At 42.0% G+C, this 19,036-nt stretch overlaps 1 protein-coding gene and 1 long non-coding RNA gene across 8 annotated transcripts in view; both read right to left on the reverse strand.

The window, feature by feature from the left end:
• Positions 1 to 19,036, reverse strand: part of NSMCE2 (NSE2 (MMS21) homolog, SMC5-SMC6 complex SUMO ligase) — a 221,299-nt gene that overhangs the window by 154,529 nt on the left and 47,734 nt on the right. For all 7 annotated transcript variants that reach the window (XM_059672727.1, XM_059672726.1, XM_059672728.1 and 4 more), the window contains one exon: positions 17,110 to 17,216. In XM_059672727.1, coding sequence (XP_059528710.1) covers positions 17,110 to 17,216 — 107 coding nt within the window. The remainder of the gene's footprint in view (positions 1 to 17,109; positions 17,217 to 19,036) is intronic.
• On the reverse strand, positions 12,928 to 15,257 carry LOC132219955 (uncharacterized). The gene is made up of 2 exons (XR_009449646.1): positions 14,030 to 15,257; positions 12,928 to 12,960 (listed from the first exon to the last, which is right to left on the reverse strand). It is a non-coding gene; the product is annotated as an uncharacterized LOC132219955 (long non-coding RNA).

The raw sequence follows: 19,036 nt of genomic DNA on the forward strand, positions 1-19,036 counted from the left end.
CTTGAATTTGGGCAGGTTAAATGTGAAAGGCCTATGGGGATGAAATGAATGCAAATGAAAAGAAGACAGTTGTATATCTGAGACTTGGAGAGAAGATAAGGTTATAGCTACAAGTGCTATGAAAAATGATGAAGGGCATCTATATAATAAAAGGGTAATATGCAAATTGGCCCTAACAGCAGAATGACTGGGAATGACTGGTCACTATGACACACACTGACCACCAGGGGGCAGATGCTCAATGCAGGAGCTGCCCCCTGGTGGTCAGTGCACTCCCACAGGGGAAGGAAGCTCTGCTCAGCCACAAGTCAGGCTGACGGCTGCCAGTACAGCGGTGGTGGTGAGAGCCTCTCCCACCTCCTCAGCAGCGCTAAGGATGTCCGACTGTAGCTTAGGCCTGCTCCCCGCTGGCAAGTGGACATCCCCCAAGGGCTGCCAGAGGGATGTCTGACTGCCAGCTTGGGTCCGATCCTCCAGGGAGCGGGCCTAAGCCAGCAGGTGGACATCCTCCGAGGGGTCCCAGACTGTGAGAGGGCATAGGCCGGGCTGAGGGACTTCCTCCCCCGCCCCACCGAGTGCACAAATTTTTGTGCACCGGGCCTCTAGTGGTATTATAAGAGCACAAGGAGTGATACATTTAGCAGACAGACTTGGTGATGGCAGGGAGGGCTAATAAAAAAGCAGCTAGTCTAAGTTTGCAAGGGTGAGAAAGAGCTAGCTATTTGAAAGTGAAAGAAGGGCACCACCAGTGTGCTAAGGCAAGAGAACATTCCAATGAGCATAAGAGTGGTAAAAATGAGACTGCAGAGCTAAGCAGGGGAAGCTTGAAACTACTTATTCCTGAGAGCAGGGATTCCTTACCAGAGGGTAAAGTTGTGAAAAAGGAGGGCAAAATAATCAAATTTTCTATTTAAAAAGACCTCTTGAGCTACTACTAGAGAGAAAACAAACATATCAGAAGAGAACAACACTTCACGCAGCAAACTTGCCATAGGAGACCTGAGATTGTGAAATGGGGTGAAGGAGGCGAACTGACTGGGGGTGAAGGAGGTGAACTGATCTGAAAAGCAACAAAATCTGCTGATGGAATGAGAGACGTGAGGAGCTTGGAGGAGCAAGGATGCTAACCATGTTTCTGATGTGGGAAACTGTGTGGATAGTATTGCCACTTGCAAAGTAATAGGAGCCCAGAGAAAACCAGGTGAGAAACTTCTCTCGGGAACCTCTGAATTTAAAGAGCACACTTCGGTAGAGATGTCAGACAGACGTGAGATCTGGAATGGAACTAAGGGCTTGGGACTCAGCAGCATAAAAATTAAGTCAAATTGTAAGCATAGATGACACCTCTCAGGAAGAGAGTGCAATGTGAGAAAAGAATCAAAGAGCAGGATGGCAAATGGATGAAGTGGGGTCCACCAAGGAGGCTATGGAGAGTGGAGGCCAGGAGAAAAAATAGGTGTGTGGTCATGGAAGTCAAGGGAACTTGATTCAGAAAGAAGGGAGTTATTAGCAGCGGTGAAGTCGGAGAAGAGAACGAGTGAAGGTTTTCACTAGGTGTGCAACTGCGGGCAGGCAGCCTCCGCTTCCTCTCCTACACAAGAGCGTTCTGTGATCTGCACCCTGGTGATGCGTATAAAGTACCTAACACGTGTGACCCACAGGGCACAGAAATAACACTCTACTTTTATTACCCCATATCTTATGCATGCTAGACAGGCAGGTCCAGGTAACACGGAGAACGGGGATTGACAGCATGGAACCACATGGGGCCGGGGAGGGAAACTGCAGCTTGAAAAGGGCAACTGGGAGGCAAGACCTAGAATCTTTTGCCTTTTCCCCCACCTCTCTCCCAGTGCCCCCCTCCTCCCTCCTAAATGCAGTTTCTAATGCACAAGCTCCCCGGCCCTGTCAAAGGGGCCTTTTAAGCATACCTTCGTGTTTACACCAAGCACCCTGCTTGGCCATTTACCACAATCCTCAGAGTTTGTGATAGAGATGCCAGACTCTTAAGAAGGGCAGTTCACAAATAAATGAGTAAGTGTTCTGTAGATACGAATCTATCGTTTAGTGATTTCATAAGTTCTTCCAACAGTTTTTGAAATGATAGGCTAAGTAATGTTTATCAAATGAAATATTCTAACTACCTGATTAAGATGACCTTTGGACAACCAAATTGACTCGGGATAGTTTCGACACTGGCAAAATGAGTCACATAGAAGTTTCCCAGGTGGCATATACTTTCCTATCGAGAATTAAGGTTTCACCCTTTCTTGCTCTCACCTCCTCAAAGACATGGGGTCAGGTGGACCTGGGAAAAATGTCTCCAATTCCTTCTTTGTTAATGTAAGAAACACGTGGTTTAGAAGAATTCCACCGATTTAACCTAAACTATCCCCGTCCTAACATAATTTCTTTCCTACTCTCTTTTCTGTAGGATCAGCCTTGCAATTCTTTCAATACACAAAGTCTATATTATAATCCCTTCCCTACCTGTTTAATTCTGTGTTACATCCATCAAAGTCAAGTTTCCTAGAAAAGTCCTCATTTATGAGGATCTCAACTTTCTTATACTCCTTCCGATAAACTTCTCTTTTCCATACAATTCAGCAGTGGCAGGAGATACTGAAGCTTATCTGGAGGTAAAGAGACATCACGCTTCAGGATCTGAACAATGAAAGAAGTAGTCCTGGCCCCAGTCCTTGTGTGAGTGTGTGTGGAAGAGGAGGGATATACACACCTGGTACTATCTAGCCCAGTGGTTCCCAATGTGGGGCACACACCCCACAGAGGGGTGATTTATTTTTAAGGGGAGCAATTTGAGAATGAGTTATTAACAGTGAATTTTTTGCATTTCTTACGGTTCTAGGGGCCTCATGTACAGTATATAAATATGTATTGTGACATACTGATGCATTTCAGTTCTCTATTATATGTTTTGAAACTTTATTTCTATTTTTTCATACCACTTCATATTATTTTTTAAACAATTTCTTAGTGATTTCTTCCTCAGTACTTCAACTGTCCTTTCATTCTTTTATTTTTCTCTTTCATGAATGCCATGTTCTTTGGAAGCTTGTTTAGACCAAGATAATGTCCTTTTAGGCTTCCTCCGCATGAATAGGAGTTCACTTTTTGAATAAGAATTCTATATCACAGGGGAGGCATCAGCATTTTAGAGATGCTTAGGTGGGGCATGGCCAAAGAAAGGTTGGGAACCACTGATCAAGCCTAAAAATAAGCCGGGTGGGGTGGGGGTGGGAGGAGGTTTGGGCTGTGTTAATTTCATGGAAGCCCTTCCTTTCCGAGCATTCTGGTCCAGGAAGCCGAGACTGCTGCTCCTGGGCCACCGGGCAACACCTGCCACTACCAGGCAGCTGGGAGGAGGCTGTGAGAGCTTCCCCAGGCTCCACGTCTGCCCTGGGTCCTCCGATCACACCCTCCATGAACCCGAGGATACTATAACCAAAACAACACGTGCACCATTTCTGTTGTAACCAAACAGAAAACTGATGTCCTATGTCTATAGAAACAGGAAAAACAGAAGCAAAATATCTACTCTGGGGCTACTACATTTTTCTCTAAATCTGTAAGTTAACTTCTAACTCTCACAGGTGCCCTGAGGGTTTGGGTAAATAATAAGTCAAATCCCTTATGCTGATACCATGCCATCCATAACACCACAGAATGAGGGCAATCCCAGGAGCAAGGCCCCGTCTTTCCCTCAGTTATCACATCTCACCCAACACAATAAAGACGATGGGATTACTAACACCCTGGCAATTGATTAATGCTCCTTATCCCTTACCTGCTCCATTTACTCTTGCCTATCAAATTCTCTGATGTTGCCTTCTCTATAATTAATATGGCTTCCTCATATTTGAAATTACTTCCCACGACTAAAGCTATCAAATTGCCTCTCGACTTCCAATCCCTTCCCTCTGAGAAAGAGTTCCTGACTAAATGAGAATGAATTCTATCCACTGCTAACCTAATCAAAATCCCAATGCACCACAGGAAAATTAAAATAAAAAACAAAAACTGGTTTGGTGCTTCATAGTTTATAGAGCACTTTTCAGAATAATTTATATAATATGATTCTCACTGCCCAGAGAGATTAAATAACTTCCTTGAACCAAACACCAAATAGGTGAGAACCCTGAGGTGGCCACCGAGTCTGGAAGCACAGGTAATACCATTTCATAAGGCACTGTAATATTATATCACTAAGCCAGCTATTGTGCATTCCCCGACATTTCCACACTTGGTGGCCACCCTGTACAATCCTGACCTTCTAGCATAACTCATTTCCCTCAACTCCCCCATACTTTTACTCGGAAGTGCTCAAGAAGGCAACAATGGAAAATATCTTAACTTGGGATGATACTTTAAAAATGTTATAAACCAGCTTTCACAGTCTCTTCTCCAATTTAACTTCAAAACCACCTGGTGCATGGAGACCAAAAGAGGCAATTCATATTTCTCAGTGCCTGTTATACGAAGCCTCGCTTCCTGTGAGGTCATGAAGTACTTGCCTACATCATCTCATTTATCCTTGCCACAGCCGCATGCATGTCATTCTCCTTCTGTAGACACAGAAACTGAAGCTTTTAGGAAGACGAGTCACTAGCCCAATGTCACACAGTGAGGCTAGGTCTCCTGATTCCAACGGCAGTAGCAAACCACTCTGGTGAAACATCCTTCGCCCGCTCCCTAAAACGCCACATACTGGCCCATCACTCCCTTCTTCACGCAGACTTCTCCCTCACGGCTCGGAAAACTGGTCATGAACACATCTGATGGCTCACCTGGCAGGACGACAAAAGTGCCTCAACTGAGAATCCTGCCTGGCACAGAGGGAGCCCAGAGAAATGTTAGTTAGCTGGGCTTACTATTATGATGGAAAGGGCTAAATATTTTAACAAACATAAACACAGAGCATCGCATTAAAACTAGAAAAAACAACAACACACCTCCTTCATATTCACCCCACTGCTACTTTAAAAATACACCACCAACAGAAAGTTCTTGAAGGGTCGATGATACTGGCCCCTCTAAAGTTTTCCCTCTTTCTAATATAACAGTTCCACTTAACAATATTCACCTTCTCAAGTAGTTCTGTAATACCAACAGATTCCCTCCTTCTTGTGTGTCACATCAGTGTGCGGAGCCCCTTAGGCTAAAAGTCCCAAACGTTCATCTTTGGGAAAATTACAGTAAGCTATGTAGAACATCAAAAGCACACTTTATAACTGAAACTAGATAAAAGTATTCTTACTCCCAACAGAAATCCAAAGTCAGTCTGCCCGAGGCACAGAGTGTCATGAAAAGAGCCTCGAATTACATGTCAAATGCCTCCTGAGACTAAGCATGTCCCTGACCCCTCCCAAGGCTCAGAGTCCACCAATCTACTTACCTACCTCAGAAGGTTACTGTGGTCTTTAAAGAGGTCGGGGATCCAAGCGGGCTCCCCCCTCCCTTACCTGGCACAAAGGAAGTTGGTTTCAGACTCTTACTTAAAGGGCCAGGGGACTGGAGTAGAAACTGCCTACATTTCCAAGTCTGGCTTAACACACGATCAATGACCCCAGGCAAATATCAGTCATTGGGACAGCCAGTAGACGGGAATTCGCTATTTCCCAGTTTGGGACTAAGTCCGCTAGAACATTCTAAACACCAAGCCAATACCTATACTACACATGGGCTTTGTCCCAGTTTTATAGAAATGGGATTACAATGAACTACTTATGATTAAATCATTTTTAAAATTTATTTTTAATTTAACCTGGAAACCTAGCCACTGAGCGTTATTTCTGTGGGAGTCTATATTCCAGAATTCCATTCAGAAATCCAAATGCTGGGAGCCTATCTTTTGTTTTTCCAGGTCCATGAGCTCAGAGACTCCCTCTGGCAGATTCTGGAAGTCGCTTTCACTCTTTGGTCCTGTGGCCTTTCAGATAAGAGATGTCAGCTGCAGACTGTCAGAATATAATAACTACAGGACCATCCTTCACCTTTTTCTTTTTTTTTTTTGGCCACATTCCTATTTATAATCTCATTTTATCTATAATTGCCCAGTGAAGTATGTAGAACAAATACTATTATTACTCATTTCAGAAATGAGGAAGCTGAAGTACAAAAGTTAAGTGACTTGTCAAGGTCAAAGCCTGGCAGGATGAGGATCAGAAGTCAGATCTTTATTTGCCAGCCCAACACTCTTATCAATCAAATAGCAAAGGCTTCGAAAAGGGAGAGAAGGAAGTAAATGTGATTTAAAATTATTTTTAAACAATTTTGTCTGGCTTGGTGAATTTTCATTAATTTCCTTCTTCATTGTCGCCTGATGAGTTCGTCACTAAAACCTTCAGCTCAGAAGTAGAAATTATTTTAAATTATTTCCTCATTATTATATATAGATGTTCAACTTTTAAGTGTTTCATAATAAAGTGACTCAGGGATGAAGCAAGCCCAATCTATATTAGTCATTTGTTGAACGGTTACAGGAGATTCATGCAAAACTATGGGGAAGACAGAAATAAACATTTACCCAAAAGATGACTAAATTAAAGACAAAAAGTGCATGTAAAATGTAGACATTTTTCCTGCTAGTTTAAGCTGTGGGATGGGAGAACAAATGTGAGGAAACAAGACACAGGTCATCTATTTTCATTTTTTTCTGAGTTTAGGTGGTGCCCAAGAGTTTTTTGTGGTAAGGAAAAGAAGTTAAAAGTTAACAGGACAGAACACCCAGACCTTGCCTTTATATAGCACTTTTACCTCTCAAGTGCTTTCACATACGTTATCTCATTTTTTTAATCAAGAAATCACTCTGAGAGAGATAGGGGCAGATATAACTAAGTTCATTTTGCAAAGTTGCTTAAGGCCACACAACCATTCAGGAGGCAGGTGTAGAAAAAACTCAGTAATTAAATTGGACGTTGACACCAATTTACCACTGCAAAGGGATCATACACGTTCCATGTTACAAAAGCAAAGCACTTTAATCCCATAATCTAGAGCACCAATTCCACTACTATTATAGAAAAGGTGGTAGGACATACTCTAATTGCATCTATATTACTTATAGGTGCTTTAAGTCATGTCTTAAGAGTTTCTTCTAAAAAAAATGAAGCACACAATGTTTGTATTGAGACTTTTAAAAACACGGAGTAACATAATGCATCAAATTTAATGTCTGATTTTAATAAGAGGAATGTTCTGAACACACCCAGGACTTAGTCCATTTTGAGTTCCTATTTAGTAATGTGGCATTTTTGGCTTCTGTTTCATGTTGGGGGCAGAAATAAACCTCAGGGTGACAGAGAGTAACCTGATGGGTAGAGAGGGCTTTCTTGGTACCAGTAACATTCCAGGAATCACAAATAGCTGAGGCAACGGGAAGGCAGATGATGAAGTGTATGAGACCTTGGGAAGGTAAAAGGCAAGCGAGTCAGGATGTCTGGAAACCAAACATGCGATGTAATCATCTTAAACTATTTCTGGTTATTGGTTCCATTTTTAAGAAACACTGATTTGGTCTTTCGAAACATCACTATTGGAAGATAATAAAATGATTAGTTGAAGATGAAATAAAGGACAGAAGACATAATCAAGTTAAAATCCGTTCACAGTAGCAGATTGTATTATTCCAGCCCATGAAAAACGGACATAGGGATTTCCACTATTTTAAAGAATGCTGTGTTATGTGACATACATTTTCCTTGGGGGTGGGTAGGGAAATGAAATTTTTAAAACTCCAGTGGTTAGAATATCATGTTGGCCGTGACACGGAACGAGGAAGGTGAGTGTCACTACTCCCTGAAGCTCGATGCTTTGAGAAGCAGAGGAGACAGAAATGGCTCCGTTCTCCCAACGGCAGCTCGGGCCCGGCTCCACTTCTGAATCAAAGAGCTTGTGCTGCCGGCACAACTGCACTCACACAGGGACTGAGAAACAATGCCCACTGAGAGTCCCCCCTTTATACTCTTTCCGTTCTGTCACTTGTCAGCAACTTGACTACACATTTCAAATACAGCTGACAACTCGCATATGATACATCAGAGGAATCAATCCAGCACATTTTTCTCTCCCAATACTGTTCAATGGGTGCTGCTAAGAATGTAAATAAAAATTACTTAAAGATGGAAATGTCTCAAGAAATATTTCTGTCAGGCACCTGAGTGTCTAATTATGCTCTTTATTGAACTATTCTGCTCACATCTTTTAAGTAATTTTTATTTATTTTATCTAAGAAAGCATCAAAAGTTATTTCTGAATTACCAAAGTTTTTATTTAGTTGTCTGATCCTTTTCTCTAGTATGACTGACCCCTCCCGCCCGCCTCATCACCTTTAACTAGCCTATGTTAAAGGCATAATCTTTTTCTCAATGCTACAGACTTAAGTAGACTTAACTGATCCGGTCGACCAAATACCACTCTACTCACTGCCTGGCCTGGTCCCCAGGATTTGTCCGTAAGTTAGTACTAGGTTCCCACCAACCCCTCCCTGCCCCAATTACCAACCCCCCCCCGCCCCCATTACCAACCCCCCCGCCCCCATTACCAACATCCCCTGCCCCCATTACCAACCCCCCCTGCCCCCATTACCAACCCCCCCTGCCCCCATTACCAACACCCCCTGCCCCCATTACCAACCCCCCTACCCCCATTACCAACCCCCCTGCCCCCATTACCAACACCCCCTGCCCCCATTACCAACCCCCCTGCCCCCATTACGAAGACTCCTTCTAAGGAAAGGGGCCCTTCCTTCAACAAACAGTCTCTGGCCTTTCCCAATTATTTCTGGCTGCCTACTCTACTCCCAAAATTTTAACTCAAAATTCCCTTTCAGATACTATTTAAATTTGATCATAGGAAATGATTTCTTTACAGAATTCTCTGGCAACTTTACAAATCAGTATGACATAACTTAGGGGCTTTCATGCTATCACTTTTCATTGTTACCAGAACACTATGACTTTTACTATGATCCCCACTTTAAGAAGAAACTGAGGCTCAGAATTACCATGTAGAAAAGCCAGAATTAAACAAAGTCTCCTTTTCCTTGTTCTGAGTTTCTTCACCACCTTTTCACTCTCTCTGTCAATCTATTTCAGTGTTACTGGTAATATTATTTTGTGGCTAGTTTGTGTACACATGCCAAGAGGCTTTTGTATCTTTATTAGACTAAGCATACTATTGGCACTAATTGAACAACTTAATTATGAGGTTAATAAACCAGCAATGCTTTCACCTCCACACTTTGAAAATGCATCCATTTTACAGTGAACCTTAATATTTAGTGATCCCTTTCCCCATGTAATCTATTTCCTCACCTCCCTTCTACTGCTAGGCTGGAGGGGTCCTCAAACTTTTTAAACAGGGGGCCAGTTCACTGTCCCTCAGACTGTTGGAGGGCCGAACTATAGTTTAAAAAAAAAACTATGAACAAATTCCTATGCACACTGCACATATCTTATTTTGAAGTAAAAAAACAAAACGGGAACAAATACAATACTTGTATTTGCATGTGGTCCGCGGGCCGTAGTTTGAGAACCCCTGTGCTAGAGGGTGGGGGAAAGCCTAAATCTCAATTATGGTGAAAAGTGTGATATGCAAGGAGACAAAAGTAACGGCCCAAAATAAGGGTTCGATGCTATACATGGACCATGCTCAGTGTCAGAAAAAAAGCAGCAGTTGCTGTATCAAAGAACACTCGCCTCACCTAAATAACCTGGGTAACTGGCTGCCAGACTGCCTGGTGCCACAGAGGCCACGGCGCTCAGTAACACTGGCACCCAGTGCGTACCTGGAGTGGTCTGTACACTTTTCCTGCCCACACTGCTGCTGTGTCCCCCGCTGCCGCCTCGGTAAGCCCCTCTCCTCCTTTCCTCGAAACTGTCTCCTCCTCTCCGCTCTCCTGACGAGCACTCCACACACAGGTCCTGTTTGCTTCAAATGGAGACTCTGATAGGCAAGTGACGACTGCATGTTTTGGGTTTGTTTTTGTGGTTTTCTTTATGGCGGGGGGGGGGGGGGGGGGGGGCGGGGCGGGGCGGGGGGTTGTTTGTTTGAAAATATATCTTTCTTGATTTCAGAGAGGAAGGGGAGAGATAGAAACATCAATGATGAGAGAGAATCATTGACCGGCTGCCTCCTGCATGCCCTACACTGGGGATCAAGCCTGAAACCTGAGCAGGTGCCCTGCCCCGGAATCGAATCGTGACCTCCTGGTTCATAGGTAGACACTCAACCACTAAGCCACACCGGCTGGGCATGACTGCATGTCTCCAGAGGCCTGGTTCTCTCCAGAGCTTCTGTGCAGCGGTTCTCAACCTGTGGGTCGAGCCCCCTTTGGGGGTCAAATGATCCTTTCACAGGGGTCACCTAAATACATCCTGCATATCAGATATTTACATGACGATTCATAACAGTAGCAAAATTCCAGTTATGAAGTAGCAACGAAAATAATTTTATGGTTGGGGGTCACCACAACATGAGGAACTGTATTAAAGGGTCGCGGCATTAGGAAGGTTGAGAACCGCTGTACAGAAACGCCTCTGAGGACATTTCAGATAGCCGCACTTCCCTGAGGCCACAAAAACGCCAGCCAACCTGCTGGGCCCATCCCCTAGCCTCCTGTCAGACAGGACAAACCCCAAAGTGGGTTCTGCAGAGTGTCAGTCCTTCCCCCAAAGAGAGTGGTTTTCTAGTTGAACAAAATCAGGAGATTACTAAAGCACCTTCCTTCCTTTGGAGAATCACGAGGCATAAACTTGTATAGGAACCTGTATGAGTCCTGCTTACTCCGGCTCTGTGTAGACTTTGCAGTGGTTCTCAACCTTCCTAATGCCGTGACCCTTTAATACAGTTCCTCATGTTGTGGTGACCCCCAACCATAAAATTATTTTCGTTGCTACTTCATAACTGGAATGTTGCTACTGTTATGAATCGTAATGTAAATATCTGATATGCAGGATGGTCTTAGGCGACCCCTGTGAAAGGGTCGTTTCGACCCCCAAAGGGTCGTGACCCACAGGTTGAGAACCCCTGCTTTAGAGTCTTTAAGGATATTCTTCAATCAAGTATTCCCCAAACTTATTTGACCACAAAATCCTTTTTTCCTCTCATGCTTATACGCGGCCTAATAAATTAGTATTTGGAGCCAAGTTTTGAAAATGCTGCAGTAGAGGCACATTAAGGCCCGGCAGAGTGTAAAGGTTTTATAATTTTGAATAATCCAACACTTAATACCTACAAAACACGAACATGGATTTCTATAAACTACCCATGAACATCAGCCTCAATGTAGCACAGACCAGAACGTTCACTATTAGCAGCTACATTGCTTGGTGACCTGAGAGATGTCTATCTAGATTCTTTCCTATAGAGGCAACTCAATTAGTGACGTACTATATCCAAACCTAGCTCTCTCTGCATATTGGACAAAATGCTACCAGACACAACCTGAATTTGGAAGTAGTTACAGAGGGAGCTCTAAAGCACTGGCATAGAAATTAATTTCCAGTGATCACCAAAGCAGGCACGTCCTGGGGCCAAGAGGCTGAAGAGTGAATACCGACAGTCGCCTTTTTCTTTCCTGGTTAATTCCCACTTGTGGGCAATATTCCTATAGATGAAAAGGCTCAGATATAAATCACTTGGAAATTTTTGACAAGAAAGGTGTTAAGAGTCAAGTGTGTGTGACAGGGAGTGGAGAAGAGGGTATTCTCCAGGAGCTTCCAATCTGGCTCCAAGAGGTTTTCCTAATTCCACTGTCATCTCTCACCTTCTTGCTATTCTATGACCACAGTAATTTCTCTGATGCTCGGGAATCCCCTGTCCCCAAATTTTATAAACCCCTTCCTCTCCTTTCTCCTTTGTCAATGATTCACAATGTGGGTGCACCTCACATTCAGTCAGTAGACAATCATATCCAGTAAACTACACCATCTGGCCTGGAACATCCTTCAGATACTATAAATTATTAGCTTTCTAAGTGAAAAAATACTTCCCAAATCTGGTTTAACTAAAATGGTAACTTCCAACTTGCAAGATACTCTGTAAGAGTTGATGTTCAAGTAGTGAATGATAAGGTAACTCTAAAGTAAGATTTACAAAAGTTGATGGAGGGTAGAAGGGTGAGGAGGCACAGGGAAGTGACATGTCAAAAACATTCTAAACGAGTTGCATAAGGCTGAGGTAAGCTATACCTTTGACCCACCTCATTCTTTTATTATATCTAAGATTGTGCTGGTTTCAACAGCTTACACGAGGTATATTTCCACTCTTCTAACTCTCAACCAGATTAAATGTTCGATTTGGCTTATCAAATAAAAACCACAGCACACGGGGCACATCCATGAACAGATTTGTAAGAAACAACACAAGTAGACCAATTTAGCCCTTAATTGCTCCTATTAGTTAAGAAGAAAAATACTCTCCCTCCCCAGGCTTTTGGTGGGAATTGTTATAAAACACTAATTAAAAAAAAAAAAGTGCCACAACAACCCAATTTCAATGTTTTTAAATTTTACATAATCTATAAGATACAAGTAGCACCAAAGAGAGTAGGAGAGGAAAGTGAAGAAAATACAAATGCTCTGGATTTTCCAATACATAAACACGTGGAAACAGCATATACTAAGAGAATTATATATAGGTAAAACCTGACCATTCTTTTGAGATTTACAGTTTGTTAAAGTAACATTACACAATTAAGTATCATGATAAAAAAATAAAGGCCAAAGTATAATGTGAATCACAAGCTTTAGTTACTTTGCTAAATTCTAGGACTAGACCACTCATCAGAAAGCAAAGAGGATGTGTGTTTTATCACTGACTGCTAATGATACATGAAAATAATCTGAGCCTGTTGGGACATTCATCATTTAGCTTCATGGCACTCATCTTTTTTTTTTTAATCCTCACCTGAGGATATGTTTTTCTTCTTTTTTTCCTTTTCTTTCTTTTTTTTTTTTTTTAGAGTGAGAGGGAGGGGAAGAGAGAGAGAGAGAGAGAGAGAGAGAGAGAGAGAGAGAGAGAGAAAGAGAGAGAGAGAGAGAGAGAAAGAGAGAGAGAGAGAGAAAGAGAGAGAGAGAGAGAAAGAAACATCAATCAGTTGCCTCCCATATGTGCCCCAACCAGGGATGGAAACTGCAATCAAGGTTATGTGCCCTGACGGAGAATCAAGCTGGCAACCTTCCGGTGCACAGGACAACACAACTGAACCACTCTGGCCAAGTCCTCCTGAGTTATTAATTTTCCTTGAACACCGTGTTTTCCCTTTGTAGCACATGCCATAACAGTCATTAATGTCTGTACTGCTCTGTATCCCTATCTACACTTCTGACATCATGGAGGTTGTGTGGGCTTTGCTGAGTGACCTCCTACGTCTTGGACCTAGAATGACCTGGCACACAGAGGCGTTAAGTAAACATTTATTCAGTGAATGTTTGAGAACAAAAAGCCAACCAATGGTGCCCATTCCATACACCCAGATAATAAAAGCTTAGAAATGAAGTAAAGGACCATCAGGTCATCAAGCCTGGTGTTCAGCACATCACTGTTCTCAACATGAAACTGAGAAAAGCTTTTCCCTGGCAAGTGACAGTGCGAAAGGCAGTAACTGCACCACAGTTTTCTGTGAGTCATTTTACAGCTTTTAAAACCTTTCCATCATCTGGTGGTCTCATGATGAACGTGGCCAAAGAAGTCATACAGCACTCTGTGGTTCGAAATGAATGCTTTAAAGAATTGTGACAGGTATGTAACCCATTTATTCTAAGTTTTTAGAAATGACACAGACTATCTGGAACTTACTTTAATGTTCACTGCATAATACTCCCTCTGCAAACTATCTGGGACAAAGTCCTATTTTTTTATTTTCAGAGCTCTGAAATGAATACTGACTCCAAATAAAATCTTCAGGCATTGGAGAATATACAGCAGCTCTATTTTCTCAAAGGACAAAGAGAAGCAATCCGAGAGCTTCTGTTGAAAGGGGGTCCCCAGGGATTGTGGGTAAACTGACCTACACCTCTAAGGTTCCACAGTAAACTTCTACAACCTCTTCAGAGGTAGATAGCCTCCAGAATACCGTGAAGGTGAGAGTGGGAGAAAGACATGAGTTTAAATAATAAGCTCTAAAGCTCTTTGATGGTTACATTTTTTTTTTAATGTACCATGACTATATGAACATTCATACATAGAAAGACCACAGAATGAATTAGAATCTAGGCAAATGACATAATAAAGCTCTTCAAAGTCTGCACAGAGCAGAAGTTAAGCAGGGACTCATACAGGTTCCTATTATCTGTATTCTTTCTGAGTAATCTGACTTAAAACAGTTTCTGTTTTAGGGATCATGAACACCTCATACTGTAACTTAACTAGCTTATATCTAATCCTATGATTACTGAATTCTAGACTAGGACAGGTCAAAGCCAATGTAAGTTTTATTTCAAAGCCTTGAAATGAAGTGAGCAAAGTACTTGTTTTTAAGAAAGACTTTGTTCCATCTTTCTAAGTAATACATTTGGAAATCTGGATTTGCAGCAGTAACATATCTTCATCCAATTTTATGAAAGTCAAAGGGTTTGATACACACACAGTACTCTAATCTGAGTCACACAATAATGTTGTGAAATAGGCAAGCCAAGGACTTTACAGATGTAGAACATAAAGTTCCAAAAGGTTTCGTTTGTTGACCCAGGGTCATAACTTAGAAAATGGAAGAAGTAATTAGGGTTGGAAGGGTTTCTGATCCTGAGATCATGGCTATTTCTAAAGAGCTATACCATTCTGGCCCCTCCCAAGCTAGTGTTCATTTTTCATCCCTCACCAAAACAAGCAACAAGATAGCATGTCCATAACTTCAAGTATATAAAGAACATAGTATATTAAAAGGGGTAAAACATTTCCCTCAAAATACAAGTCATGTCCCCACGTGGTTTCAGGTCTTGAAACCTTCTAAAATTATGGTCTACTATTCTTGGTCTTGTGTCAAGCTTACATAGAGAGCATAACTTTGCATCAGAAAATAACAAAAATATGTTTCCTCTTCTTATGAAAGACCAGGGACCTTCCTAACAGCACAAGAATCACTAAATCCAGTTGCTCCATATTCTGAGGTTAGCACCCAAAAGTGGGATAAAACTCAAAGCATCATCTTTTCTGTTTAGTAGGGTGGGGGCAAAGGGATGAAAGAAATCCTGTTGACTCCTGAGTGAGTGAGGGCGAGGGGAGGGCGAGGGCTTCTTCGTCTTAACTTCTGTTTCTGATGAGTGGCTCCGTTTTCTGAAGGGGCAAGAGTTCAATTCTTTATGTAAAAATACCTTAAGTATCTGTGAATCCTCGAGTTCAATAGGAATAAAAAAATCTACGTTAAATTCTTTAACTTCCCAACTCTGTTTTTTATCTCTAATGTACACTGTGCTGTTAAATTTGCACAACTTCCAAGTGAAAGACAGAAAAGCCTATCAAATAACTTCCACAGAACATAAGGGTCCAAGCAGGACTAACCTATACAATACGCTAACTCTGATCTCTGGTAGCAAACACTCTTTATTCTAGAAAGTCAGCCTTGTTCTTTGAGGTCAGTGGTTTTCAATCCTGGAGACAGATATTAAAATGAGCTTTTGCCAGAACCGGTTTGGCTCAGTGGATAGAGCGTCGGCCTGTGGACTCAAGGGTCCAGGGTTTGATTCCGGTCAAGGGCATGTACCTTGGTTGCGGGCACATCCCCAGTGTGGGGTGTGCAGGAGGCGGCTGATCAGTGTCTCTCTCTCTCTCATCGATGTTTCTAACTCTCTATCCTTCTCCCTTCCTCTCTGTAGAAAATCAATAAAACATATTTTTTTTTAAAAATGAGCTTTTACAAATACTGTCCCCCAATCCTGCTCCAAACCAATGAAATCAAAATCGCTTTAGGGTAGAGATGGGCTAGTTCTAGGGGTGGGCTAGAATCAAAAGCCTCTGGTCTGAGTGCTTCGCCCCCCAGTTTCAAATGCCCCAACAGGAGGTCATTTTCATATTTTCCTATGCAAGAAATAGTCACAATACCAGTACTAACAGTCACCATGCTTAGAAACATCAGAATTTCATCAGCTGAAGGAGTTTATTACTTAGATATAAGCAGATACTCTTAAGTTAATCACAAATAATATACTTCATAAATACTAGTCAAATACCAACATCCAGAAAAGGGGAAAAAATTTAAACCAGAAAATTATTTCTTTTAATTTTTTATAACTTCATATAACTATGTAATGCTCATTTACACATGGTTTAGGTATTAAACCATAATTAAAATGTTATCTTCCCCTGACTAGTAGCCAATCTTATAAAATATTTGATTTTTGGAATTTTCCCATAGATATAAGTTAGAAAAGGCAAATAAAGAAACCAGAAGTACAAGACATCCTATTACACAGGTATATGAAATAAGTTCAAAAGGGAGTTTCCACTGCTCTGAAGACAAAAGACTTCTCAGAAACATTAGTGCAATCGGATTGCTCACTTCTTACTCAACCCGGTACTGCTGAAAAGGAGGTTGCTATGTTCCCACCTTAACTGCCTATCTGTTGTTCCTGTGACAGCTGGAGTCAACAAAGATAAGTTTGGCTTCTGGAAAAACTAAAATGCCAAGCTTCTTTATTTTAAAACCTGTTCTGAAACTCTTCCGTATTATCTGATTCTATGAATTTTGCAATAGCTACATATTAGTTAAAGCTGGAGAATGAGTAACTAAACCACGTCTAAATTGTATGCTTAAGCAAACAGAAAAATAAAAACAAGTTTTAGGGAATTTTTAGGCCTAAGGAGGCTTAGACTGAAGTCTAATACCAAAAGATGCAGGAAAATCTAAAATAGATGTAATGTCCTAATTAAATGTGGGTGGCCGAACTGGAAAAAATATTTAAGATTCCTACTCTATGAACTTCCTGATTAAGAAGACATGAATGGCTGCTACAGGAAGACATTAATGGCTGCTACAGAAAAAACTAATAAGGAAATACTAGTATTAAAGGTTAGAGATTTTTTTGATTCTGTGTTTTTATTTGTAGGTCAGAGTTGTAACCAAATATAACGAGGTGAGTGGTATAAACTTACATGATTTATCGTCGACTGAACAGCCTTTACATAATGATTTAGTTCCCGATCCATCATAGCAAATTCAACCATCGCCTTATCCATACTGTATTCACTACTCACTTCAGCTGAAAAAAAGAAAATGCAATTATTATTTTCCATTTAAAATGCCATATCTGAGAAAAGTTGCACCAATGTAATGTATATCAATCAATGCTCTAAATGATTTTGTAAAGGTATTACATGTTTTTTAAAACTTCCTCAACATATTGGTGCTTCATTCAAAATTCTAAGAACATACCCAGTTGAAAAAGGCTCAAAGGCAAAAAGGTGGACTCAGACTCAGGGGTTCCAGACTCTGCCACTTACTTGTATGATCTTAAACCAATCACTACACCTTTCCCAGCCTCAGCTCCCTCATCCCCTAAAGCACCCCAGTCATCTACCTACACATTAACTTCACAGGACTGTTAAAGACCAAATAAGGAAGATTTCCACGTCTAATAACAGTAGCTTGGGTTATGCAGGCCAATCCTCCTTTTAAGACAACTAAAACGATTGGGAAAAAGAAATCTTAAAAACAAAAGAGCCACGAGATAGTAAGAAACAATCAGTGCAAAATCTGGGGGGAAATGAAAAAGACAAGCGAAGCACCAAACCAAGCCCTGTAGTCAGCTGGGTTCCCTTCCTCAGAATAAAGATGAGCCGGAAGTAATCCCACCCTGTTCCCAGCTGCCGCGGGGCTGGCCTTGTCCATTGAGCAGAACAGAGGGAAGAGGGAGAGAAAACCACCTGCTTCTGAAACACTGTGGCCAGAGCCAGCCCTCCTGAACTGCAGCCCGGGTCCCCCTCACCTGAGTGGTCCTGGGAACCTAAGAACTTCTGATCTTGGGGTGGTCCCAGAGTGAGGGTACCCACATGTACTCCCCTCTAGAGAAGTCACTCATCCTGGGCCTCAAATAATCCCAATAAATAATCATTAAGGATAATGAACAGATTACAGGGGGAGGAGGGAACCTTACCCTAAAACACACAAGCCACCAAGAGTAAGAATCAGCAGAAACAGATCCACAAATGTTTCAGATGTTGGGATTATCTATCAGAATATGAAGCAACTACGCTTACTATGCTTAAAATTTTAAAATACCCTCGGGGAACACGAGAATAAACAGTGACCAGCAGACTGGAAAAGTGTTTTAAAACAGTTTTCTTAAGCTCTAAACACAAAGGAAAAGAGAAAGAACACAGGATAATAAACATTTGGAAATGCAGTCACTCAAAGGCCCTTCATTCAAATGTTGGTATTTCTTGTCTACACTGAAGAACAATATGACATATCGTCCAAATCATCCTATCTAATAAAAGAGAAACATGGTAATTGGCGTACGACCGCTACCCTTCCCATTGGCTAATCAGGGCAATATGCAAATTAACTGCCAGCCAAGATGGCGGCCGGCAGCCAGGCAGCTAGAAACTAACATGAGGCTTGCTTGCTTCAGTGACAGAGGACTCCAACGTTCCCCGCCTGCCTTGCCAGCCTCTGAGCTTGCAGTTTAAGAAACATTGTAACAAATATAGAAGCTAAACAAAACCCCAGAAACCAGCTTTCAGCCGGCTGGGATCTCAGAGCTGGAGTTGATACAGTGTCTCGATTATAGAACCGAAACAAACCAGATACCTGCTTTCAGGAGCGGAGGCCTAAGAGCTGGAGCCTTAGAGCTAAAGCTGGCCCAGAATAAAAAAAAAAAAAAAAGAAAAGAAAAGAAAAAAAGGAGCAGTTGGGAGCTTCAGTCACCCCCAGCCGGAAAACAGCCCTCAGCCCCTCACCCAGACTGGCCAGGCACCCCAGTGGGGACCCCCACCCTGAAGGGTGTGTGACCAGCTGCAAGCAGCCATCATCCCCTCACCCAGGCTGGCCAGGCACCCCAGTGGGGACCCCCACCCTGAT

The sequence above is a fragment of the Myotis daubentonii genome, chromosome 17 (genome assembly GCF_963259705.1).
Source record: "Myotis daubentonii chromosome 17, mMyoDau2.1, whole genome shotgun sequence".
Classification (NCBI taxonomy): domain Eukaryota; kingdom Metazoa; phylum Chordata; class Mammalia; order Chiroptera; family Vespertilionidae; genus Myotis; species Myotis daubentonii.